Source organism: Eimeria tenella, genomic scaffold (genome assembly GCF_000499545.2).
Source record: "Eimeria tenella Houghton genomic scaffold, Eth_scaff33, whole genome shotgun sequence".
Classification (NCBI taxonomy): domain Eukaryota; phylum Apicomplexa; class Conoidasida; order Eucoccidiorida; family Eimeriidae; genus Eimeria; species Eimeria tenella.
Window position 1 is genome coordinate 133239 of NW_013543122.1, and position 25665 is coordinate 158903.

At 51.0% G+C, this 25665-nt stretch overlaps 6 protein-coding genes across 6 annotated transcripts in view; 2 read left to right on the forward strand and 4 right to left on the reverse strand.

Annotated features, from left to right (window-relative positions):
- Positions 1 to 71: 71 nt before the first annotated feature.
- ETH_00005700 (uncharacterized protein) lies at positions 72 to 897 on the reverse strand (the record flags this gene model as incomplete). Its single annotated transcript, XM_013376276.1, has 2 exons — positions 72 to 334; positions 717 to 897. 2 exons carry the CDS (start codon positions 895 to 897, stop codon positions 72 to 74), a joined length of 444 nt encoding a protein of 147 aa, XP_013231730.1.
- Positions 898 to 3420: 2523 nt separating this feature from the next.
- On the reverse strand, positions 3421 to 6371 carry ETH_00005705 (uncharacterized protein; the record flags this gene model as incomplete). The annotated part of the gene is made up of 4 exons (XM_013376277.1): positions 3421 to 3705; positions 3833 to 4635; positions 4784 to 5596; positions 5924 to 6371. The coding sequence occupies 4 exons, from the start codon at positions 6369 to 6371 to the stop codon at positions 3421 to 3423; spliced, it is 2349 nt and encodes a 782-aa protein (XP_013231731.1).
- Positions 6372 to 10825: 4454 nt separating this feature from the next.
- Positions 10826 to 12712, forward strand: ETH_00005710 (uncharacterized protein; the record flags this gene model as incomplete). The annotated part of the gene is made up of 1 exon (XM_013376278.1): positions 10826 to 12712. One exon carries the CDS (start codon positions 10826 to 10828, stop codon positions 12710 to 12712), a length of 1887 nt encoding a protein of 628 aa, XP_013231732.1.
- A 930-nt stretch (positions 12713 to 13642) lies between these two features.
- On the reverse strand, positions 13643 to 16881 carry ETH_00005715 (uncharacterized protein; the record flags this gene model as incomplete). The annotated part of the gene is made up of 5 exons (XM_013376279.1): positions 13643 to 13788; positions 14824 to 14935; positions 15139 to 15302; positions 15474 to 15764; positions 15942 to 16881. The coding sequence occupies 5 exons, from the start codon at positions 16879 to 16881 to the stop codon at positions 13643 to 13645; spliced, it is 1653 nt and encodes a 550-aa protein (XP_013231733.1).
- Positions 16882 to 19443: 2562 nt separating this feature from the next.
- On the reverse strand, positions 19444 to 20973 carry ETH_00005720 (uncharacterized protein; the record flags this gene model as incomplete). The annotated part of the gene is made up of 2 exons (XM_013376280.1): positions 19444 to 20433; positions 20836 to 20973. 2 exons carry the CDS (start codon positions 20971 to 20973, stop codon positions 19444 to 19446), a joined length of 1128 nt encoding a protein of 375 aa, XP_013231734.1.
- A 3765-nt stretch (positions 20974 to 24738) lies between these two features.
- Positions 24739 to 25665, forward strand: part of ETH_00005725 (uncharacterized protein) — a gene marked incomplete at both ends in the record, with an annotated part of 1693 nt that continues 766 nt past the window's right edge. The window contains 2 exons of the mRNA XM_013376281.1: positions 24739 to 24864; positions 25300 to 25641. Coding sequence (XP_013231735.1) covers positions 24739 to 24864; positions 25300 to 25641 — 468 coding nt within the window. The remainder of the gene's footprint in view (positions 24865 to 25299; positions 25642 to 25665) is intronic.

A 25665-nucleotide genomic window follows, 5' to 3' on the forward strand; every position in this document is an offset into this window, starting at 1 on the left:
CAGGGGGAGAATTACAGTTTGCTAAAAAGCCTCGGCTTTTGTGCCGAGAATGTACTGCATGGGTCCCCAGGTTATGGGCATGTCATCCATTCTACAAGGCCTGGACCTTCACACTCCCTTGCCCAAGTGATCTCATCTGCGTACTCAGGCCTGCGCATTCTGTAAGTGCTCCTGCACACGTTGTAAGGTTTGCGGCATCGGTCTGATCGAGTGCGCATGCAAACTCTAAGAGTGGGGCAGCAGAATAAACCGCTCTCACACTGGGAGTCTGCTACGCACTTCCCGCATTGCTGTACGAAACCTTCCTTCCCGTCGCACGCCCAAGGAGGCAGGCCTGAAAGTGAAGGCAGATGCACTACGAAGCAGTTCTTGCGAAGCTGTGGGGCTAGCTCGATGATATGAAGCAGGGGTCCACGAGCGTGGGGGATCTACAGTTTTCGGTTTGCAGCTGCGTACCCAGTTGTCTATCTGTGGCGGCTAATATTAGTTGCTTAGCTGCATTCGGCTCTGCACAGACTGAAGAGCTCTTCAGGAAGACAGGAATAGGTACGTGGTTTTGGTGTTGCTCAACTCTCGATCGACTGAAACTCGGCTGCCCAGCGCCTACTGCAAGGACTGTGTCCAGCAAGGCAAGCACCATAGCGGTAATGATGCGGCTCAGAGTATCACTACGGGCTATCTGATGATATCTTATCCCATAGAGGCCATTCGCTTACTCGAGGAGTGGACGCAAACACTGCCGTTAGATAAGGCCAAGACTACACCGAGGAGGGCGAACCAACATAGCGCCCTGTTCCGTGCTGCGACTTTGGGCGGCATTTGCCGTAACTCTCCCAGTATTCCTTTAGGAAAGTAGGCTTTGTTAACAAAGAATGGCACATTCGGAGAAGCAATCATCTCAATGCGCAAATTTAATGCCGGGCGCGCGTCAAGTGACGGGCATCCCGTCTGCGCCCAGGATTCCGCAGCACTGAAATAGCACCACGAGTATGTGGAATGCCAATAACATTAGTGTGCCTCTGGCATTTCATCACTCATTAGAGATGCCTCTTTGGCGTCTCGTTGAGTTAATGTCAAGGTTGAGGTGGAACGCAAAGTGACCCTGTTTGCCGCGCGTGTCTCCTCGTAGGAGAGTCTGCTTTGCTTTCGCTCTACAACGTGCCATATAGAGGGCACATCAAATTTTCAATGCACACCATATAAATGCTTTGCATTGAAGGAGACCGCTCGATTAGCGGTCTCCCCTTTCAATATAGCTAACGTGCAGCATTATGTCACGCCTGTGTTTTACTGGCATTGTGGGGTTCCACGTATACAGCACCCATTTACGTTTCTAGAACTCTTTTCTAAGTGCTCTCTAATCTGACCACTAACGTGTGGTAGCATGATGTAGAACGGCGAATCTCCTTACAAAGGGCCACCAATCATGGGTGATTGTCAGCGGGTTGATCATCAGCAACAAAGAAATACCTGTTGGTTGCAGATATTTTTCATCAATTGCGTCAACCAACTCACCCCACACCATACTAATACATTGGTCACAGGATGCCGCTACATTTTCCAATAATGAAACTCGTCTTGCTAGTTACATGCTTCAGTGTTTTCGTTTATTTCAAACCTCATGTTTGCTGTCATTAAAATTTTGCTCTTCTCTACAGTTCATACTTGCTCGAATCAATAGAACTGTACCTCAGCTCGAACCAATAGCACAAAGCGCAAGAAAAATGAAACCTGACTGTTAAGGTCACAAACACCTAGAGCAGCAATACGGGTCCTCGAAAATGCTTAATTGGAGTCACTAGCCGTGGCGTTGCATTGAGCAAGCCTTCAGAAGGTCCCGCCGTTTCGACCGAGCGTCCTGCGAATCTACACTGCTACCCTGACGACACCATCGTAGCTATTTGGGTGTGGCTAATCCACTAATGGAGTGACGCTCATATTAGATTGCCCGGCTTCTAACACAAGTGTCTCACCAGAAATATGCTATGTTGGGCGACGTCCACATCTATCCTGCAAGGCAGACTGCAACATCTCCTCATAACACCAACCAGTAGAGCACAGCTACTTCAGGAATGTCTACACTGCTGATTAAGAAATATTTACAGGCCACATTCTAGGATAACTGCAATATAGACTGCTGCTTTCACATGTTATTAGAGCATCTGGCTCCCCTGTCTCAACACGTCCCACATACAGGTGCCATCCTTTGTATGAACCAGAGCGGTTGCCTCCGGGGACTCAGATCCATTCGTCACCACTGTCAAGTAAAGCTCTTGTGAATAAAAAGCCATTAGTTGCTCATTCGTCATGCAACATCTCTGCAATATGCGAATGAGTTAAGAGCTGGAGCCCTCAAGAAGAGAGGCGGTGAAATTCTTCCCTTATGCCAATGAGCAGTGTAAACTGGGATTCTGTCCATGCCCTTGCCGATGGTAACAAGCTCTAAACAGGCTGCTGGCACTGGCTCGACAAGATGCTCAAATCCTCAAAGCAAACAAATGCTAATGTCAGCCCACCAATGGTCAAAATTTGCCGTGCTTGAGGAACTCAACACCATATGCAGTGCTTCTATAATTAAGCGTACAAGAGCACTTTTCCTGCGTCAGCAACAGGGCAACTCATGTTGGTCCCGCACACCTGCCACTGCTGAGAGCAGCTGCGGGCACTCTCTATCACATCAAAAAGAGGAAAGCCACCCTGCTGAGTTGTATCAAATGCATCACGTACATGCCTGTCAGCCAGGACATTGATATACATACAAATCCGTCGAATCGGCAGCAAAACAGCACTCTAATCCTACGAGCAATGTCATGCAATATCCAATCTACTTCTGTGTCGAGGGAACTGCATCTCCCGCACTAAAGTACGTGGGAGGCCAGGAAAATGGAGATGCTTAGTCCGCCAAACGGTGAAAATTCCGCCTGCGGAAGCTTGTTGCCGAATTGCTATCTACCAGACCCTTTCCTTCGCATGCTCAGAAACTTGCACGCAAGGTCACGTGAGTGCCGAAGAAAAATCACCGTGCAGCCTCGCCGCCATGTTGCCACAAAAGTAGCGACGCCCTCAAGCATCTAGTCGAGCACCTGTATTTGCTCTACGCTTTCTGTAGTGCGTGGTGCAACGATGCACACCACAGCAGCGATGCATGTACACGTATCTTTGCTGCAACTGCTGTCTGGGGCACGCGCACTACCATGGCATACAAAAATCGCTGGCAATGCTTACAGCCCACGCAAGCTAAGATTGTTAAGCAATGGTGCTCTTCATGCCTTCTCCGCAGCTGCCGCTTACAAAGAGCCCATTCACTTATTACGCAGGAATTCATGTTCAAACTGCTCTGCATCTAGGTGAGACCCTCCACAGGCTGCAGATCATCATCAATGTGCAGCCCGCTGTCATAAAAGTAAATCCCCTAGCTGCTCATGCAGCGGTTCCAGAAGAGTTAACGTTCGATAAACTGACCACGCCACCTGAACCTGCTGATGGGCCAGTCGCTGTCGCACGCCGACGGCAGACCTTCCGCAAGAAGCCGGCTAAATGGCAGGGGCACCAAAGCGTGGCGATGAAAACGCAAACAGATACTGCAGTAATTATTCCGATGAAGCACAACCACATCGTCACGTAGGGCCCGCTTTGCGGTGGCTCCACAGCTTTAGTAGTTGTCTCGGCTGCTGGATCCGTCCACGGAAATCCATAGCCACCCTCCTGCACCACACGATGCGCAAGTCCCAACATTAACGCAACATTGGACCGTAGCTAAACAGAGCATCCAGGCTACCCAACGCAACGCACTTCAAGATGGTGCAAAGCCTAGGCGCTGTGACTGACTCACCGGAAACGCCATCAGGTTGGCGCCGATCAATCCAGAAGGGTTCAAAATTGCTATGTGCTCAAAGAAGGTCGCAGCCGCAAATGGCTCCAGGCGGCTTCTGACACTGTGATACTTGGAAATCTGAATAGCGTTAATGGGCCTGCTCACAACTAGATCTCTTTCGAGGATACGGTACCTCGACAGGAGAAGAAGTACGTAGTCTGCCAGCGCAGAATTGAATCTCCTCACCACATCGCTCCTCTGGCTATAAGCCGGCCTTTGCGATGCCTCTATGCGGATCTGCGGTGTTGGCGGAGCAAAAATGACGCGAATCAGTTTCTGTGAAATGCCATACTTCGTCTCGTGGCCGCTCGGGGACCCTGTTGTGAGCATGCAAACTCGCGAGTCAAACCCAAACTTCACGTTTGTCATTTTTCGCATGCTATGTCGGCGAACGCTTGGAGGTGCCTCCACATGTACAAGTGGAAGAACTGAAAGCAACAGGTCACCCACAACCGACATCGTATCCCACGGAAGCTCAGAGGTCATCAGGTCTTCGTTGGGACAATCTGCTCCCTGAGTAATAGCTTCAAAAGATAGTTCAACGAGTGGCGTTGTAAACAGCTCGCATTTTCCTAGCTCCTCATCCGCCCTCTCGTCCCACAAGCTACCCAAGTCGCCTTCACGACGGCTGTGTACAGACTGTAAGCTTTGTGAGGATTCGTCGGGCTTCCATGACCATGCCGAACACTCCTTCGGCCCCACCGTGTTGCACAAACTCCGGCAGACTGGCCAACTGCTGACGCGGCTGGTTGAAGGCTTTCCTGAAGCATACCGCACTGTGACCGGACGAGCTTGCATCTAATGGCTGCACATTCTATACTCAGATATTATGGCAAATCTCGTAAGAGCAAAACGCATACCGCTCAACTGTGACGGAAAACTCTACTAGCTGTTCCGACGAACACTTACCGTTTCGAGCGGTATGCGGTGAAGCGCATGGCGCAAAATGCGACTCGGACTTGTAGGAGACGTCATACATATGATCCGCCTTCACGAATGCTATCACCTGCTGCTGCGACTGCGTTGTAATGAACCACGCAAGCAGCGGGTCGTCTACTAGCAACAGAAGCCGCACTTTTGCATCGCGCAATTCAGAAACAGGCTTCGCAAGAAATGCTGCGCCTTGGCTTCGCTGCCACTGCCTGAAACCTTCTGGGTCCTTTTGACTATCCCGCATGGGCTGAATTTGCTCGTCCGCTCCCACAAATGTATCCGAATGGTGAGGCAGCAGAGCACCCCAGAACTTGTCGATTAGCTCCGTGATCTCCGCAAAATGGTTAAATGTAACGCTCTTTTTAACAAAACTATCCAGCAATGGGCTGTAATAAGCCGAATGTGGCCCAACCCGCACAACACTAGGAGCTGCGGGTTGGTTCTGGGGCTCCACATCATGCTCGTTGTCGCTGTAAGGCCCTCCACTTTGCAAAAACGACTCTAGCTGCTTCTCTGCATGGGCGAGAGACTCTCCGAGCTCTGAACCCTTCACGATCGCATTGCGTTTGGTGTGTGTGTTCCCGTTGACTGCCGAGAATACAACCACTGCAACCTCTGTCCTTGACTTGCGCAGAAATTGCAAAACAGGCTTGAATAAACCCTCCACCAGATCCGTCCGACTGTGAACGTTCAAAGCCTCCGCCTCAGCCGCTGAGAGAGTTCCTATAGTCTTCTTGTTTGCGAGGCTTTTAAGAAGTTCTGCGTCTTCAAACAGCCGCCACGGCACCTCTGCACAAAATCCAAAGAGTACTGAAGACTTACAACGTGGTACACCTCTTGGGGCTTTTCTGCAGAGCTACGTCTAGACTTAATACTAGCACAGCCTGTTCGTCCCAACACTACACAGAAGTCAATTTCAAATCGCTATTGCGCAGCCCTACGACGGGTGCGATACAGTAGCACTGTGATTCACAACACCAGGAGCATACGGTGCGATGTACTCCAACAACATGGGTGGCGATGCACGGTTGCGGGCTAACGAAGTTGTATGCACGTGTATGAGCAGGCTCCGCAAGTATGCAGGTGCTCAGTCTGGGGCTTTCCTCGCGTCCCTACCTGTAAACCATCCTGACAATGGGTCTGCAACTCTTTCGTCCCTCCACAGCCGGACATCAATGAGACGAATACCATCTTTCAGCTGGTCGACGACACCCAAGTTCTGCGACTCAACTTTGCCTGCGTACTTCGGCACGTTGACGTCTGTCAAGGTGCTCATGTAAGTGGCTGGTAAAGCCAATTTGAGAAGTGGGAGATGAGCATGGAGGTCCAACCACTCTGCACTCACCTGCCCATCAATGCCCTCTATGTCCTCAACCACATGATATGAATTATAATGTGGCACGCGCGGATCGCCCTGCTGAAACTCATCCCCTGACTGGAAAGGCTTCACAGTCGATGAAGCAGCCATAGAAGCAGTTGGCAACAAGCTCAGCAGAACCGCTACAGGCACAAGGCAAGTCCTTGAGCCTGCAGCCATGCAGCGTCGAGCTAGCAGTCGTGGCATTTCCACTACTTTTGGACTGTTTCCCCCTCCCACTAAACAGCGCAACTCTGCCGGGGCTCTCTACCAGCCAAGAAAGTCAATGTCGAGTTCTCTGCTGACCGCTCCGATTTGCGTCCACTGCCCCTGGATCAGCAACGCGCGAACTGTCCTTCCCTGCCGAGATCGCAGTGCTGTTAGATCGCGCTCGCACCAGACAGGTGTCCCAACACTCAGCAGCGGCTCGTAGCTGTCTTCAGGCTGCAGGCATGTTGCAAGTTCCAGCGGCGCTACATACATTCCTGACAATGAGTCATTTGCGATGTGGGGGTCTTGGCTTCAGCGAGACAGTGGATGAGGAAAAAAGGCAGAAAACCGAAAATTCGCAAAACTAGCTCATCCTGCATGAGGCGGGAAATCCGCAAAAAGTGAAAGAGAAAGTCCCGTGCATGTGTCACCCTGGGCTCTGACCACGGCAACAACGACTGCTGGTAAGGAACAGAGACGGACGCAATTATGTCGCTCAATTGCAGTCTTCTACCCCATCACATCATTAATTCACCGCTGGGAATTGTGCAACATTAGACTTCAGATGAATTCGATGCAAAGCATCGTACTGCTTCCCACGCCACAGAAGAACGCAGGCGCGACTGTTGCGCTCCTTCTGAGTCTTGGTATTAACACAGGCATGCAGAGGGCAAGGAAAGAGAAGGAGCCTTAATACGTCACATTAACGTCATTATTTCATTAAATACAGCCACGACAATCTTCGGCATCCTTAACGAAACAGCCAATAATGAACGCATCTGTTGCTTCTTAGCTTCGCTTACGTCTTACAGAAACTGAAGCACAAGGGGGCCCGGCAAGCTGTTGCACTAAATCTCGTGACTGCGGGGCCAACTCAATATTTGAAAAGGAGTTGTGCGGTTTGTTGCTTAAAGTGTATGCTGTTCAGCTTCCAGGTGTTTTGTCGCGGTAATCAGGGTGTCTTTGCCCGTCTCACTTATTGCTGTGCGGCCTTGCTGGGTGCGTCTCCAAACTGGCTCCTCAAAACGAAGCCCATGATAATCTCATAATACCTCACCACTACCTGCAAGCCCTGAAGGACTCGTGTTAGTGCGTTGGATGTTAGTATAGTGCACAGGAACAACGTGTAGCTGGCATTCCCCATAGTATCAGGTTTCAAGCGGTATCGTAAGTCACGAGGTGCTGCTAAGATCTGAATAGTTTTAGAGCCCTAGGAGGTCTACGGCCGCTACAGGCTTAACTTTTGGATAATCGCCTGTTGGTTCCGTACGTGTTTGCTAGCGTGCTCGATATTATGGGCGTCGCCTCAGTATAGGCTTGTAGCTTCATTCAGTACCGTTTTTTGAAGCACTGCGCCCTCTACTTTAACCAAGGCATCTGTGTCCAACGGAACTTCGTATGGTAAGGAACATGAAGGGCTACGTAGCCAACCAGTCACTGCGTAGGCTCGCAGAGGCGAAAGTGCAACCTTCCTGGCGGGTTTAACAAGCCAGTGTGGAGCTTCGACTGACTCTGGTTCCATGTGCATGGAACAATATTTGGTGGTACTGAGGAACTGCAGGACTTGGCTGCTTTATTGAGCTCTCCTGGTGATACATTCGCCTCCAGCCGCGGGTGCTATACCTTCTGACCCAGCAGAGTAGACCAACTGGATGAATTTCTGTCGGCAAACTTGCATTTTCGGAAAATTAGCGTAAAATAATTAGTGGGAAAGGTGCTCAAAACGCGCCAGGAAAGGCCAAGGCCCACTGCTAGGTCCGAACTGCTTATCGGTATGCTTTCACAATAGGCAGTGGGACCGTAAGATGGAGGCAAAAGTAGAGTTGCATAAAAGTGAGTTCACGAATGGATGGGATTGCGTCTTCTAAGTCACTACCATGCGAATCTGATGGAAGCTTCCTTGTAAGCCCGGAGTGAAAGAATACTTTGCCCCCCTCAATATCTTCGATACTATCTCCAAAAGGCCCACAGCAAAACTGAGACGATGTGACGGGCACGAAACTTCCAGTATTTAGCAAATATTCGCAATTTTTGCCTGCTGCAGTTGCCGCCATGGTTTGTAGCAGTGACTTCCAAGACTCCTACTGGATAGCACGTGGACTCTGTCCACACCATGGTGGGCAGCTTGGCTATCTACTGCATATGGAGTGAAGCATATCACGTAGCACACGCAGATAATGGCATTCACTAGACTCTTGCTACGGAAAAACATGAAATGGTCATGAGGACGCTTGAGCGGGAGCTAAACGGGGAAAGTTTCGGTAGTTGGGAATCCCAGCAAATACCTCACAGTTCGTGTTTTCCACCTACTCTCTTATTTGGTGGGAGCTCAGCTTGGGCACCATGAGACTGCTTTGTGTTGTGTTAGCATGCAAACCGATAGTTAAAGGTACTATCCGCATTCGTAGAGCCCTAGGCTGGCCCTGGAGCTCATTTCTGTCAAAGGCATATTAAGCCCTTGCTGCAGGTCAATGAAGCTAATCCAGGCTCTACATGGTTGCAAAATTACCTGTCTAATTTGCACGAATTTTTGCACTCCTGCATTTCACTTATGGGCGTAACTGCATCGCAGCCTGGATTTACGTCATGCGTAATGCCTGTTGCTCCAGCCCGCTGTATGCCTATTGTACAAAAGTCCCCTCCAGTTAGCCATCTGTTCGCCAGCTCACACTTCTGATAGGTCGCACTATTTGCCATTCACGTAAATTTTCGGCTTAGCAGACTGAGTGTTCGGAAAGAAATCTTCATGCGGTGGCAGACGTCCTAACGCGGTGGTATCCATGTATGCCCAGGAACGCCTAACATATGAGAATAGAAACCGTGAATCAAGCAATTGCCGCCATGCTCAAAGCACACAGTAAATTTTCGGCTTGGCAGACTGAGTGGTCAGAAAGAAACCTTGATAAGGCTGTCATTCACGTGAACTTTCGGCTTAGCAGACTGAGTGATAGGAAAGAAACCTTACTAGGATAGCTGACTTGCCAACGCGCTGGTGGCGAGCTTCAACGAGCCGGCTAATGAGCTGCGAGCGGTGGAAACTAAGTGGTGTGACCATGAGGGCAATTGCTCGATTTAAAGTTTCTATTATCATATGCTCGTTGTCCCTAGGCACAGCAGGATACCATTTCTGCTGCTGGTGCGTACACTCGTGAACAAAATGCGTCGGCGGCAATGAGTTGCTGAAGAAGGACATTGCAGTGATGCTGTGCAGCTCAGTGGAGCTCTTGGATCTCCCTGCTGCCCCTTATTGCGTAGTGTCGCCAAGCTTTTCTTGCAGTTCTCCAGCGTGGATCCTCATTGAAGCGGCTGAGGAGAGGACGACCTACTTAAGAGCCCATCCGTAGCCGTGGTGTGTCCGGCGGCGTCTAGGTATCTATAAGACCTTCGTTTATAAGCTAGCACCACAATAACATTGGGTAGGGCACTGTACTTGCACAAGACTGGGTAAACCAGTCGGACCCGTCTGTCGTCTCACCCAATCCACGTCGAAGCCGACCCTTCAAGTTTAATTAAGTTTAAATAGATCCTACTTCGTCTCTACACAAAGAGGCTTGTCAAGTAGTACAGCGTTGATATCTGTTGGCCGTGATTTCAACTTGTGGCTCTTCATCTACGACTGGAGCCTAACAGACTGCGCTGTCAGCGTGGGGGTGGTAAGTATACGAAGCGTAGTAGTTGCACTAGGCACTAGCTACATTCCTTAAACCCTTGCCAGAATTAGCCTTGCCATCATCTGCCGTTTTAAAGTGTACCTCGCCCCATCTTCTACAAGCGAACGCAAGCCAGATGCTGCATTTTGGTCAATAAGACATCCTCTGCGGTGAACGTCAAGTGTGCAGCGTAGCGACGGGAAGCTGAGCGGTCAAGACGTTTGTGAATTGTTCAAAAGTCCTTTTTTGAAATAAAATTCAATGGATGTCATGCAGCCGTGGGCGTATGCTGCCCATTTGGAAAAGACATGAACACACTCTGCAACCCCACCAGAAAATGCCCAGGGCACGCAGCCCCGTTGAAAATAACAGTGCGTAGCAATCTGATAAATATGTCTCTCTCAATAAAATTTAGGCCCGTCTTTTAGTTCACTACTTGGTGTTTTTTCTAAAGGCCAGAAAATGCCTGGCTGTGACCCCTCGCACCGGCCCTCCACTCTGCCTCACACGTGTTTCCATCCCGATGGTTTACACAACGGCCTGCTCACGTTCAAAGTCCACTCGTAACTTAGCATTTGTCTTATTGCTTCTGCGGATATCTAGAGCCTTGGCAGATAGCCTCACGGAGAGGTCCAGCGCGGCGTGAGCTGAAGCTCTCCCTGCTGCACAATCTGTTTTTTTTGCATCAATTTATTTTTCCCGGCGACTGCTCAAGAAGCCTTAACCAGGAAGTGACGTGTTGCGTGACTTCAATGGGTCTTGGCTCATATCCTGCACCTTTTGTTTCCAGGAAGCCCGACTATGCCGCTGCCGCCCACGCCCGCCGGGGCGCTAGCCCAAAGCATTGCTGCGAAGCAGCGGACCAGCAACGTCTTCAGCGACAACGCGCCGCTGCGGCGCCCCAGCGCATACGGGGCTGACCAGCAGACGAGGCTGTTTGCAGGAAACCTGAGGACTCACACCCCGCGCTCCCCGTCAGTGGGCCGCTCCTCTTCTTCTCTTGCCTCCCAGCCTCTTGAACGCTCGCAGCGGAACTACATGAGGGCCACCAGCAGCTCGCGCCAGCGCAGCAGAAACGCAGGCGGGGCAGACCACGGCGTGGCCGCTGAGACCCCCCGCCAGCTCCATGCGCCCAACAACCCCTCTGGTTCCCGCGTCCGCAGCCAGAGCCCCTACAGAGCTGCTGGCCAGCTGGCTTCAACTGCTTCGCTGCATGCGCTGCCGCGGCTGGCTCCGCTGCGGCAAGGGCCCCCTCTGCCTCGGGGGCGGGGGGCCCCTCCTGCACTGCAAGAGGGGGAAGCAGCAAATCGAGTAGTGGCTGGCTTGCGCCGCCAGAACAGCAGCGTGGCGGGGGGGTCGGTGTGTTCGTGGAGCATTGGGCGAAGCCACACGAGCCTCCTTCCCGTGGCCGCGCCGCCGCAAGAGCAGCAGCAGCAGAGGAAGCAGGGGAGTCTCAGCAGCAGCTGGACTGTTCGAGACCCCTTGACCAGCGCCGGCAACGCACATGCAGACTTGGTCGAAGCTGATGATGGAACGCTGCAGCTGGACGCCTCTGACCAGCGCGAGCTGTCGCAGATCACAGCGTCTTTCGAAAGGTCTGGCCTCTTTACCTGCATTTCTGAGACCACCAGCACCCGGGAGCGCGAAGTGGCAACTAGCTCGAGATTCAACTCTGCTGCTGCCGCTGCTGCTGCTACTGCTGCTGCGCATAACGCGGCGAACCAAGACTACGGCTTTTCTGCGCGAAAGAATGCAGAAAACAGCAGCAGCGAAGGCCGCTCATTGGCTGAGGGGCTCTTCAGAGGCTCGGCACTTTCGAACATGACAGAGAAGAGTCAACAAAAGGGACAGGGAGCACCTGCCTACGCGATTCAGGCTCTAGGTCAGCAGCAGCAACAGCAGGAACTGCAGCAGCAGCAAATTCGTCAGCAGCAGCAGCCACAGCAAGAGCAGCTGCGGTCTTGGCCGCGACCTCCCCAACCGCAGGAAGAAGCCTCAAGCGTAGGAGGCGGTGGCCTCAACATATGCGGCAGAGGATTTGGGCATGAGCCCCCTGGCGGCGACACGAGACCTTGCGCAGCTTCTTCTTTCTTCGGCGGAGGCTCATTTGCTTCAGTTTGGCTATCACCCTGCGGGGATCTGTGGCACGTGATGGGTAGAGTTGGCTGGTGTTTTCGCTTTGCTGTGGTGCTGATTGTGTGTCTGTGGCGGCTGCTGAACACCTCCTACGACTCCTGGAGTGCCCGCCAGTTCAGACAAGACTTTTCGGATATGCTGGCTGGCAGGGAGCCTCCAGTGAAGGCCCCATTCTTGGCTTGCCGCGGATCCCTCAACAGAGGCAGCGGCGCAGCTGCGGCTCTCACACCGGAGGGCTTGCTGGAGCGTGTCAGTGCAGGATCCACAACCCAGAGGCAACAAAAGCAGCAAAATACGAAACCATATCTACGCAGGAGCTCAGCCGCTGCTCGTTCGAGCCTGGGCAGTGTACACCCTCGTGATAAAGACGCAGCACTCACTGCAGCCCGTGGATACGGCTCAAGTTGCACGGCGACAGAAGGCAGGCCCGTGAGCGGTGCTCTTTCGCTTCTGAAGGCGTTTTCTATTGCACTCAGCGTTGTCGGTTTGTTCTGCTGGCTGCTTCTAACCGCCGATCCAAAGGAAGAATTCGTAGACTTCGATTTCATGTGACAGGTTTCCTTTTTCGCGGCTTGCTGCCCCCAATGTCCAGCAGGCAGAGAAAGGTCCTTCTTTTGTCTGGCTTCCTAGTCTCAGCCATCTTGTGTACTTCGCTATGAGTCAGTTGGCTCATAATGCAACAGGCACACTTGACTGAGGGGACAGCAACTGCTTCCCTGTGCTGGCGCTCATAGTAGCTCATTGTCACTTATGCAACTCCGTTGTTTCTGCTTCATTTGCATTCCCAACAGCCTAGCCATCCGAAGGCTCCGTGCTGGTCTGGTAGCCCTGATAGTGAGGGGCTGCCGATAGCCGTGCTGCTTCCCTCACCCAGTATCTACTTTAAGGTTCTGGGGCTGATAGTGAGGGGTTGCCAATAGCTATGTTTTTCCCACACAGTGTATACTGTGGAACCTGCAACCCCGCCGTAAGCCTAGAGTTTACAGTCTGCAGTATATGTGGGCTGTAAAATAGTGCCACGGGGTGAAGACCGTAGCATTGTAAAAGACCCTAATAGACTTCCCTCTGGGGATACCCGCATAGTCTCACATTCGTTACTAGGGTAGGACTAACCTGCTAGACGACAGACTGTACCAAGAAGACTTCATGAGCTCCTTGGCGGATTATAAACACTTGGGACAATCAGACCTGTGCGTCTGCACCGGGAAGAAAAGAGGCCAACATGAGAGTCAACAAGCAGCGGCGCTCTGAACGCGCGGCTTCCAGAAGCCAGTTTTACATGTGCCAACTTCTGTCACAGGAAACTAAAGGCTAATTATCTGTTCCTGCCTTTGTAAAAGTTGGGCGATTTGGCTGCTGATCTCAGGGTGTATCATTGTCTACCCTCAACGGAACCAGAGTTACGAAGAGAGGTTTGACCACGTCAGAGCAAAGGCCGATATGGCAAATATACAAGGAGCTGGTACCTTTTACAAATGCGAATTAGCGGGCCAGAGAGCAGTCCGTCAGTCCATTGTGAGCAGCTGTGATGCAGCAGGCAGCAGGGGTTATGCCGAAGTTGTTACCCAAAGTTGTTACAAATGGTAACACAATGCAGGCGGAGGCCTCATCAGCTACAACAAACCCCTCTTGTCAAACCGACAAAGCGCAGCAGTACTCAAGGTCAATGAGGATCCGAGTAAGGTGCAGTAGAGCCATGGGTGACTAAAAAGAAGAAACAGCTGCCCATCGCAATTTTCGGCACAGCAATAAAAGCACAAACTCTATTGTGCGGCCGCATCGTCTCCAATTAAGTCACGACTACTTTTTGAGGGAGCGGTACACCGTCCGCGTGATCGTCCAATGCCCGTACTAGCCCAGAGCGGTCGCGAGCCTGAAATGCTGAAAACATACGAATGAGAAAGCACATGCTGCCTTGACATCACGGACGAAGCCAAATAGCACCTGCCGCGCCTCTTACGTGCGCCCTTTTATGTTATTGCTCTAGTAAAGATAAAGTACTACCTGCACAGCGTGCTTTCCGGAGAAGGCTAGCCACTAGAGCATGAGAAATTGGAAAGTGACTATCAAAGTAGCGGCTGTCCTGAGTGTGGATTTGCAGCTAATATGGAGGAAGGGGAGTAATGTCTGCATCGCTTGCATTGCCCACCCTCTTCTCTGTAAGGATAAACCAATGAGGGGCCTGCGGGGAGCACAGTAACTGCTGGCTCACGAACGGGGCAAAACTGGATCTGGCATCCGCCTATTTCCTCCTTAGGGCCTGTTGCAAGAGGCGAAAACAGTTATAAAACATGGAAGTGCTCGCACATGCACCAGACACGAGAAGCATATCGGCTAGAACAGGAGGAGGAGGTAAAATACGAGGAAACATAATGGGTAACGGTGGGAACTCAGGGTATGGCACTTCAGGTATACGATGAAAATTCAAATAAACTTGCATTTGCCTCCAGAGCGACGGATCGGCTGATGGCAATGCGGGCAGTCACGCTCGCGGCCCATGCAGCGCTCCAGTAGTGGGCACATAGCTGCAGCAGAGCCACACATAAATCACCGAGCATCGCAGCTTAAACTAATCCCCACTTCTCGATTTATAACTGCCCTTCCAGGTGCGGATGATATGGTGTAAATAACTGCTAGAATACAGTGCAGAGAGTGAAGCATACGTTGCTTTTGGGGGACCACCACTGGGGGCGGCCGCTCGCGGCAGCAAGGTGGAACAAGCATTTCTAGCGGGCAGGTCTTCTTGCGTGGAGGCGGAGGAGGAGGGGGTGTCCGCTGCAAACATTACAAGCCAGCAAGTAAAGCCTGAAGCCTTGAGAAACGCGGCGTAGAAGAATGAATTCTGTAGGCAGTGCTGAGGCTTATATTTTTCCAAATACCAGTGAAACATATCAGTGCAAACGCTCAGCACCGCAGCGCTAGCTTGTTGAGCCAAAAGAAGTGCATGACCCTGTGCAGCGTCTTGAATAAGGACTCACGTCTTGCAGGCAGTAGTCGAGTGCTGCATTAGTTGCATCGATCAGCCAGTTGCCAGTTTTCTGGGTATCGGGGATAGGGGGCGGCAGGAAGTCAGGGGGTAACTTCGAGCGGCCGGCCAGGCAGGCATCAAGGAAAGCATTCAGCTGGTCCACACATGCGTTACCTGCAGACATTTATTCCGCAGCAATTATGAGTGCCCCGTCTCACTCTACCCCAGTACTATGGCTTTATTCGTACACTGGGCAAGCAAATACCCCCCAAAATTGACGTGATGTACGCTTCACGTAAAAATGCAGTCTACTGTCTCATGCTCTAGTCTTGCATTGCCACTGACCTGTGGCACTTGTGGGTCTTTCCTTGCGGATATACTGTGGATCGGGTTCGTACATCGGGTACCCCTCTACTATGGTGTGGCTTCTTCCAGGAATCGTGCCGCAGAGCCCTGCGCAGTTGAGACTGATGGTGTGAATACCCTCTGCCACCAAGTTGTCCACAAATTCGCCGAATTCGCGGAAGATGCCGCCGGCGCGGTCACACAAGATCTCCTGGTCAATTGCGTCTCCCACCTCTTCAAACAGAGAGCAGTGCCAGCGCATGCAACGCTCTAGGCATCCCTCTTGAGCGACTGTTCGCACAGAAGCAAACATACCATACACAGAACCATTGATTCTGCCATTGCAGGAACTGAACTGACCAGGTGGCGCTGTAGATTTGTCTGTTTTTCGTGGTTAACGTGAAACTAGAAGATCAGATTAGGCACAAGTTTGCAATCCAATTTTCACAGTGTCGAAACTAAATTCACCTAAGACGCCTCTGGAGGGCTGCATACGAGCGTACGGCATGCCGGCCGCGCTCATGGCACCCCCATTTGCTCCCGTGCCACATTCTGGACAGAAGTGCCCTTTGTATCCGCACTCTTTGCATTCTTGTATCACGGGAGGCTGGGGCGCGCAGCACTGAAGCCTGGGGAGCCTCAGGTCTGTGCAGGGAACGAAGAGCCGGCGGCAGTCGTCGGCCGCCCCGCTGAAAGCTGCCAAAATTCGCTGGCAGAAACGCCGCAGATCCCCCTCCACAGAAGGCATTTGCGGGAGTCTAATCCTAACGAGGGGCCCCTGCAGCCCTGGGCGGCAAGTTCCACCCGGCACGCGCTCGAGCATAGGCAGAGGCACACGCTCAAGTCGAGAAGTGGCGATGGCGCCTGCGAGGTCGACTTTACTCCAACTCTGTAAGAAACTCTGCTCCTTTGGGTGCTTTCTTTCGAGCAGAGGCGGCGGAAGATCGTAAGCATTGAGAGGCAACGTGGCGCGGCCGACGCCTACCGGCGGTGGCTGCGGCGCCTCGTGCATCGTCGGCAGAGTGCTTACGACGGGCTTCATGGGAGTAACGAAGGAGTTTTGCATTTTGCCAGTCATTTCGTCTAGCGAGACTTGGTACTTGGGCGGGGGCTGGGGCTGCTGCTGGCGCAGCTGCTGCGACTTGAACGAGCCCGCTCCAGCATCTCGCGAGTTGTAGAACCGCAAATTTTCGGACTGAGGAGACTGAAGAGGAGTCATGCCCGGATAACCTGATGAGTTCATTTCGTAAGGCCGCAAGATTAGACGCGCAGGACGCGACTCTGGAATGGCGCCGGCGGCGTTCAAGGAATGGGTCGCCTCGGGAATCAGTGACCGCACCGTGTTGGGGCTGGAACTGGGCTGCGAAGCGCTCAGCGGCGAGCTATTGCTCGCGCCGTTCCCCTCCATATTACCTGAACAAACCGAAAACGCTCATATGGGGGGACATGGGGGAGGCTGGAGGCGCTTGTCGCTGCCAAACTTGCGAACGCGGGAAACTGCTCCGCCTCCGCAGCGTGTTTCTTCGTTGACTGCCAGGCTCACTATTCGCATGCTTTTTATTATTTTAAAAACTGTGCACATAGTCACTGGAGGCAGGGGCAAACGGGCTGAGTCCCAGTGCTCATTCAACGCAAGTTCCCGCCTACAGCTTTTCCGAAAACTCAGTTTCAGCCAGCATCTCACGATTCTGTGCAGTTGTTGGGGGTGTTTTCAGTCGTATTTGTTTTGAACTTTTACCTTTGTGGGTGAAAATCTCACTGTCAGCTGCGATCCACCGATGATGCACTCGGCTTGCTGAGCGATGGTTGCCACTGCTGTTGCAGCGGTGCTCTCGGCGTCGCTGATTAGGGCTATGGCAGCTTATTCGGGGCCTGTTGATAGGTGGAGTGGGAGATGAATACTTTCGTAATAAAGTGAATATAAAGAAATGACCAGAAATAAAGAAAAGAAATACGAGCCAGACGTTCGCTGCAAACTGCAGGCGGCTGTGGTCCCTGCGGTCGCTGAGGCGGCAGCGGCGCCCACAAAACGATAGCCCTTTCTTTAAGGAAGAACAGTTTATGAATAATTTAACACCTATTTTGAGCTTTGAAATCAAAAAGGAGGACAGCTGTGTCAGTCTCGCGCAGTTTTGGGTCTGCCGGTGGCGGTGGTCCTTTATCGGCACGCTAGCTGCAACCGCGGGACCGATTGTCGTCAGTCCCCAGGCAACAGCGCCCACGCAGATCAGCGCTGGAAGCGAAACAGATAATTATCTGCATCAATAATTATGATTGAAAAGAAAACAAACGCCTTATCCCCTTAACCTGCATGTAGTAGCCGCAGGAATGCCAGCAGCTTCACCAGGTAGCAGTGCAGTATCGGCGCATCACCACATGCCACTTTTGACGCTTCTCCGAAACTGAGAAAAACGCTAGCTTTTTTCGTTTAAATCTTGGCACAAATATTTTGTGAACGCATCTGAGTACATAACGTAAATATGGCAGCTTCTGTCCCTGAATTGGTGCGGCTTTCCACTAGGGTTGCAGCAGACGGGGAGGTGTTTGTTCCGCCCGAGCCCCGTCTTTGGATAGCAGCAGCAGGCTGTAAGCTAAAAAGCCTGATTGCTGAGACAAAAGACTAAAAGATTTTAGATCTTTCACTGAATGCGGACAAATGTGTCGCGCCCAGCATGCTGTTAATGCCTAAGCCTTCTGCACGAGGCCAGGCGACCTCACGGTCGAATCTTTTGCAGAAAAGCAACTGGGGCTCACAGCTTTCGAATAAGCAGTAATTGTCGCATTCTGCACTTTTCATGCTGGCTCGTTGGTTTCTATGCTGCTGATGATGCCTATAAGGCTTTTACTTCGCCAGAAGAACGCTTTTTGGGCTGCCGACAATTCCGTTGTCACCTTTTCGCCGTTATCGCAAATGAACAGATCCGTGGCTGAAAAGCGGCAATAAAGCAACTCTGTGGGCTAAGATGTGTGCATCTTGTTTATAGGCTTCAGTTTTAGGCAACCTGAGATGACTGAGGGGCAGTACAGCACAACTGACATTCTGTATGTTCAACTGTTCATGAAATAAACTCGCCAAATTTTCTACATTTCGAGCACCCGCTCGACTGCAGCCTTCTCAGGTATTTTGGAGGTTATCTGCTAAGCCTCTAGAATGTCTTGGAGCCTTTGGCGACAACTTTGTCCAAAAGTAAAAAGGGCAAACGCCCTCAGCTGCAAAAGCCTCAATTGTGGAAAGAACTCAGCTAGCTATTCATCACCTTACAATGTGAGTGCGGCAATATTCAAAAAGCGCTCCTTCAGCTCAAAACGAGAGAAGAGCTGGGAATAAAGCCCATTCAAAGACATAAAAATCGCGCTTTGCGCTATTTTTGTTTCTCACTACACAAGCCAAATGCAGAAGAGCAATGCGGACAGGATGCTCACTGGACAATACACATCCACGAATGTACGAAAAAATGTATATGTGTATATATATATATATCTTCCACATGTACAGATATGCAAACACCGCTGCATCACGCAGGATTTCCCCATGAACCGCAACGGAGGGGAATGTGCGTGAAAAGCGGTCATGGTCCTGCCACGGGGGGCCCCACGCAGAACCCTCAGAATCATATGGGGCTACTTTGCCCGTTGCGTACCTTATTAGGTGACCTGTTTATATGCAGTTTTATGTTTATTTGTGTGCTCCTGCATGCCCAAGGTCCTCCTAGGCTCAGACTGAGTGCGTGGACACTGAAAGCCGATGGTCTTTCCCTCAGACAGCTACCACAAAAAGGCGCAAGGAATAAAAAAAGGCATCTTATGGCCTTCAAGAACATGAGGGCGCACACAAAGAGGCTCCAACGTAAGTGTGGGAAGCAGGACTCGCAGTCTGCCGGCTGGGCGTCACAAGACTCCTTCCTGTTACTGAATTTCGCCGCCTTGAGTCTCGCAACATGACAGGCACTAAATCAAAGCGAAGCAGCAGTCAGTGACACATCTTAGAGCCCCCTGACTTCCACCACTTCCACATGGCCAACAGCATGTCGCGTTTCAAGGGGTGGGCCGCCGCTAGACGGAAAGCTGCACAGGGGCCCTTGGAGGGGTCAAACCAGGGGCTGATCTGCGCCTCCCGCGCTATATTGGTGGGTTCTATTCCCAGTTTTTCCATGCACATTCCTAAAAAAGTGTCCTCGTTCCTCACGCGAGGCACTTGTGACAGCACTGTGGACAGTTTCTGCACCAGGCTGCCCGACACAATGTAGCAGGCGCCGGAGAGGTAGGGGGGAAACGTGGGCCGCGAAAACACCAGGGGGTCCTGGTAGTTTCTGTGTTTTTCAGAAGTAATGATGGGCATGCGGTCTAGGCGGACTCCTAGAGCGATATCGCCCTTGCTTTCCATCTTTTTCAAGTATGGAACCATCACCTCGAGGTTGACGAGGGTGTCAGTGTCCGCCTTGACCACGAACTTGGCTTCTGGACAGGAAGTTGCGACCCACTGGATCATTGTGGCGGATTTAATCGACAAATTCGTGTACTTGTCGGGGGCTGCATGCTGAATCAAGTCCCCGTAGACCTCCGCTTCCTTCGCCACCAGGCGCTGCAGCTCCACCCCGGGCGCAGTGCCCAGCAAGAAGAACAGCCGCACCCGCCGTTCTGCAACCATTTCGGCCCCCCCCCAAGTGTTTCGCACAAGTTGGCGCCCGTCAAAGTCTGCGGGCCCCGTCATTGCCATTAAAGCCACGAAGGGGGGGTCTTTGGCGCAGCTGACTTTGGGGGTGATCAGCAGTTCCCACTGGGTCTTCAGCGGCAGCGACAGCAGCGGCGCCTGCGGCTCCCCGTCCCACTCCCACGAACACGCCCTCGACACAATTAGATATATCAGCAATGCAGAAGCAAACAACAAGGAGTAAAACACGTGACGCAACACCACCCACCACGGCGTAGGCTGCTTCGCGGGGCACCGCAGGTTCAGGTTCTGAGCAGCAGCAGCAGCACACGCAGCAAATGCGCCTCTGCTTTAAAAACAAAAAACGTTAAACTTTAAAATGAACTTGAAAATAGAAAAGAAAAGCGCCGGAGAGGACTATTTAGAGCTTTGTGGCGCTGCCGCCACAGCCCACGGGTTCTTTAACAGTGCCGACATGAATATGGCAGTATGGGCATTTTGCGTTCTTCAGCGGATAAGTTCTCACCTAACTGAAGCAAGAGAGTTAAAGTGTGACAAAGTGAGATTTTCAAATTTGTGGCATTTAATAGACTTCCTCTCTATTCAAGTGGCGTTCATGCACGCGCATTCAGACAGCACTTGCGGGCAGCGGGAGGGCAGCCTCTGCAGAAACGCTGTGCAGCTTCCGCCACAGATTTGAAAGTGACTTACAGTTGGTTGCTTCCGCTGCTCGTGGGGAGGCGAAATGTGTACGTACACTTCGCTGGGCGAGTCGCCACGCTCTCCGCTTTCCAGTGGACTTCCGTCGACGGCAGCCTCCATGTTGCTGATTTTCAAGAAAGGGGCCATCGAAAGCAGATTTGTAAAGCAGCTGCAGACAGAAAAAGTACAAAAAAGGGTACAAAAAGCAGCATTTACTTATAGATATTTATCACTTCCACACCACAGTGGACAGCAAGACCCCGTGAGATGCATTGGGCCACGCGGCCGGCTGAAATGGAAGTTCGAGCAGCTGCGCAGCTCCAACGCAGACAGTGCAGCGCAGCAAGAGTTGTGGCTGCTGCTTGAGGTCTCAGGCTATTCGGGAGTTTGTTGAACATGTTTGCAACTTGCCTTCAAGGCTCGACACGCAGGTGCAAAACTCCGTCCCTGGGCCAAACAAACTGCCCTTGTGAGCCTCAAGAAGTTTCAAACTTCTAACAGTTTCAAGTTTTCGGAAAGACGAATGTTCAGCGGCGCCGGCGATGTGCAGCTGTGGGCGGCTCGCGCTGCCGCTTTCGCGAGCCGTCAGCACCAAAGCCGGCACAGCAGTGTGCAGACCAAGTTGAGCTTCATTCATTTAAAAAGGCGAAATATGATAAAGGGAGAAGCCAAGCCTTCGCTGGAAACACGAGGCGGAAAGCTGTGCCGTCCTGTGGCTGGTCCTGCGCCGACGTGCTGCAGACTCCGCCAGCATTTACGCCGATAACACAGTTTGGAATTCAATATTAAATGTACAACATTGAATAAAAACGCCAAAAGTGAGCCCAGAACGAGAAGAGTGGCTCCTGCGCAACGAAGAAAGCTCTAGTGCTGTGTTGCAGCGCATGCTGGTGGCGAATGATCTGTTCACGTGTTGGTAGGCAGTCTTGCAGCTGTCTCGCTGCACCTTTATGTGCTTTAATTAATGCAAATTTCATTTTAAATTGCATTTAACAACTTTAAATCAGGCGATAAGAACAGGATCAGCAGCATGCCGCGCCAACGCAACACCCAGGTCTTCCACCCCGTCACCGGCAACGTCTGCATTTGAACCGCAGAGCCTAGACCCTTATTTCCAACCCTAGAACATATATTGAATAAATCACCAACTTAAAACAGCAAACAGAAAGTCTTGATGATTTATTAGTTTGTCAATGGCCATCATTTGCTGCAGTGTTCACCGTGCCTGGACCGCGGCAGTGGCGAGGCTCCACTGCAGCGGAAATACCTCACGGGAAGCAACTTGAAGTGAAAAAAGTCGACAAAAAGAAAGTAATTTGAAATTAAAATAAAGTAGAAAAGAAGAAGATGATAAAGATAGGCAATTAATTCATCAATTGAATCAGAACATTCGCACAGCTGCGAGTTCAGTGGGCCATGCAACGGTTCCTGATTTGAACTTGACGCGACGGGAGAACAAACCAAACCCTAAACCCTAAACCCTAAAGCCTAGACCATAATCTCCGCCCAGACACATCCAACCCCAGGCCTGAAGAAGCAGGCTGAGTCCCGCTAGTTAGCAGCAAGCAAGCAGCTAAGTGGATCTGACTGCAGCAGGTTTCCTTCTACGGTTTGCTGCTGCCGCTGCTGCTGCTGCTACTGCTGCTGCTGCTGCTGCATGCGTCTTCAGAGCAATCCAGTTTTCCTTCTGCAGCAGCCACAAAACCCATGAACACAAACGGGAGGGAAAGCTGAACAGTTTTCCACTTTTGTTTTCAGTTCATTAAAGGCATTTTTTGCAGATTGTGAAATAATTGAATTCTTCAAAGGCTTTGAAAGTTTCAGATTTTGTTTGTTTGCTTTCTTTTGATTCCTTTTTTAATTTAAAACTCCACTTTTAATTATATAATTGCTTTTTCGTGTTCAACAAATGCAAATTGAATCAAAGTTGTATTTATTCATTTTTGCACATTTGAATTTATTGCAGAAGTGTAGCTTCCTCGAAAAGATACAGCAGGAAGCCTGTGGCCCACAGCCCTAAGATTTCAAAGCCCAAGCCGCAAACCCTAAACCTTAAAGCCTAAACCCTAAACCCTGAACCAGAAACCCCGAACCAGCGCGGTAAGAACTAGGCTCTAAACCTCAAAGGTCAAGCCCGAAACCCGAAACCTTAAACCCTAAACCCTAAACCACCGCGCAAGTTGGCGTGGCCCTGGAGAACTGCTACCGGTTCTAGAAAGCGGAACTGCAGCATATTTGAATGGGCCAAAATGATTTCAACAGAATATAAGAAATAACAATAATGAAACAATATAATAATAATAATAATTAATAAATAAAAATCATTTGTGCATTTTGAAGATCACACAATTCTTTTTTCAGCTTCTGCAAGGCAAGGGGTTTTAAAGTGCTGCCAGTCACGCTCTTCTCTCTTGCTGCAAGAGTTCTATTTGCTTTAAACGCGGGAGCAGTAGTAAGTGCAGCAGCAGCAGCAGCAGCGGCAGCAGCAGCACGGGGGTGTTTGTGCTGTTGCAGTTGAAGTGAGGGGACTTCTGCGGCTGTCAATAAAGGGCAAGACAAGTTTCAAATATAAGTTTTGAATTAAACAAAAGTGAATTAAAGAGTTTCAGATGAATATTTGGAGTGTCTGCTTTCAACTGCTGCTTTCTTGTAGCCACGGCAGGTTCTTTAGAGCAGCAACTCACATTTAATATCTGATCTTTAATATCTGATTTATAAAACATAATTAAAAGTAAATATGTATCTTAAAAATAAAAGTAGTGAGGCCTCTATGAGCAGATAAGGCTACACACACGTACGGCGGGTGTGCATACACATGCATTCGTGTACAGACACCGCGTTGCACATGCACAGCCATTCTGGACGTTCTTTAGAAGGCAAAATCTCTACTTTGTGGTTTGGAATTTAGAAGGAGTGAAGTGGGGGCTAGGGTTTAGGGTTTAGGGTTTAGGGTTTCGTCTAGGGTTTAGGGTTCGGGAGGCGCGGAGGCGTGGCTTGCCGACGCACACTGCTTGCTGCTCTCGAGCTTGTTGCAGGCTCAGAGGGAAGTTCAACTGGCGTTGAAAAATAATAAATAAGATAAAAAATAAAGATTTGGAAATGGGGTTTTATTTCCTGGAGAGGGAAAGGCATAAACCCTGAGGATCTGTTAACGCTCTGCCGTGAACCCCAAGCCCTCGCTGTCTTCCCAGAGCACATTTGTCACTGCATGCATGCACAGCCAGGCACTTAATGGAAAAATTCCCTTTATCTTCTTCAGATATAAATAAAACTGGTTGAACCTCGTAGGGTTCCCGATTTTTGGGGTGTATGTACACCTCAGATTATCGCGTTCGCGCGGCCTCACTGGCACAGTCGGCCGAGAAGGCAGCCACGGGAGCTGCTCGGCGCACATTTACAATTCCTTTTTGCGCACTTTGCAGCAATTACAAATCCATTCTTTTTAAAATTAGGTTTTTGTTCTTTTTCGCGGCTTTCGTTGCGCAGCCGTGTTCCCCTTCGGCCGAAGCGCTGCGGCAGTGGTTTGTCGGTGCTGGGTCTGTCGGCTCCGCCCTCTGAAGTCTTGAACTTCGTTTCTCTTTTATTATTTTGAAATATTAAAATTTTTTTAAAATAAAAGTTTGGCTTCGAGAGATTTCCGCCAGCTTTCCGGGGACAGCCAGTCGGCCGTCAGCAGTTCGATTCAACACTGTTCTGCAGCGTGCACTGTTCTGAATTTCCAGCAACTTCAGTTTTTTTGAATTATTTTTCGGATTGAAACTTTTGAATTTTTAATTATGAACTCTTTGGCCACGAGATCGCGGGGAAAGCAGCAGCAGCGAAGCAGCAGGCTGTGACCAGAGCCTTCAGGGTTCAGGGTTTTGCGCGTAGGGTTTAGGGTTTTGCGCCTAGGGTTTAGGGTTTTGCGCTGGAATGGAAAACTCCGAATTTTTAGTTAATTTCGAATTAAAAGAATATTTTGAGGACTTGGAGACGCAGACCTCTTCGCCATCCAGCAGCTGCATCGCCGCCCCCAAGCTCGAGAGAACGCCGCCGAACGTCAGCTAAACCCTAAACCCTAAACCCTAAACCCTAATTCGCCAGTTTGGTCGCGTGGGCGAAACTAATGGATCCTGGGACATTAGCCGATCTGCTCATGTAATATTTGCTCGCCTTTACATGATCAGTACATACTGCATAAACCCTAGACCCTAAACCCTAAATTCAACTTTTAGTATATATATTTTCACTAGTTTCAGCGCCTGAGCCCCAGTTTCAAGCCCCAAACCCTAAACCCTAAACCCTAAACTCTAGCCCCGGAAAGGTAGGCTCACTAACAATGCACAAAGTGTGCCATTTAAAGTAGAAAATTCAACCTTCACTACATAGACGTTCTCTAGTTTCAGCGCCTGAGCCCCAGCCTAACGCTCCAAACCCTAAACCCTAAACCCTAAACCCTAAACCCTAAGCCCTGGCGGTTGCGTGCTTCTGCAGGACTCTGGGCAAGAGGAGGTTTGTGCAACAGCGGGGGAGTTCGTGAGGGCCTACTGGCTGCTGCTGCTGCTGCTGCTGGTTTTGTTTGTGTTGAGTTTGGCGAGCGAAGTGTGGGGCTGGCAGTGGGCAGCAGCAGCAGCTCCTGCTGCGCTGCTGTCGCTGCCGGTGCAGACGCAGTGGCCGCTGCTGCTGCAGCCCAGCAGCAGCTGCAGCAAAGACCCCCCTTTTGCTGCAGTGCTGGTGCTGACAGCCCCGGGGGACTGGGGGGCTCGTGCTGCAGTGCGGGGGACTTGGGGGGGCGAGGGTTGGGTGTGGGGCCGGCGTTTGCGGGTGTTTTTCGTGGTGGGGTCGGTGTCTGCTGCTGCT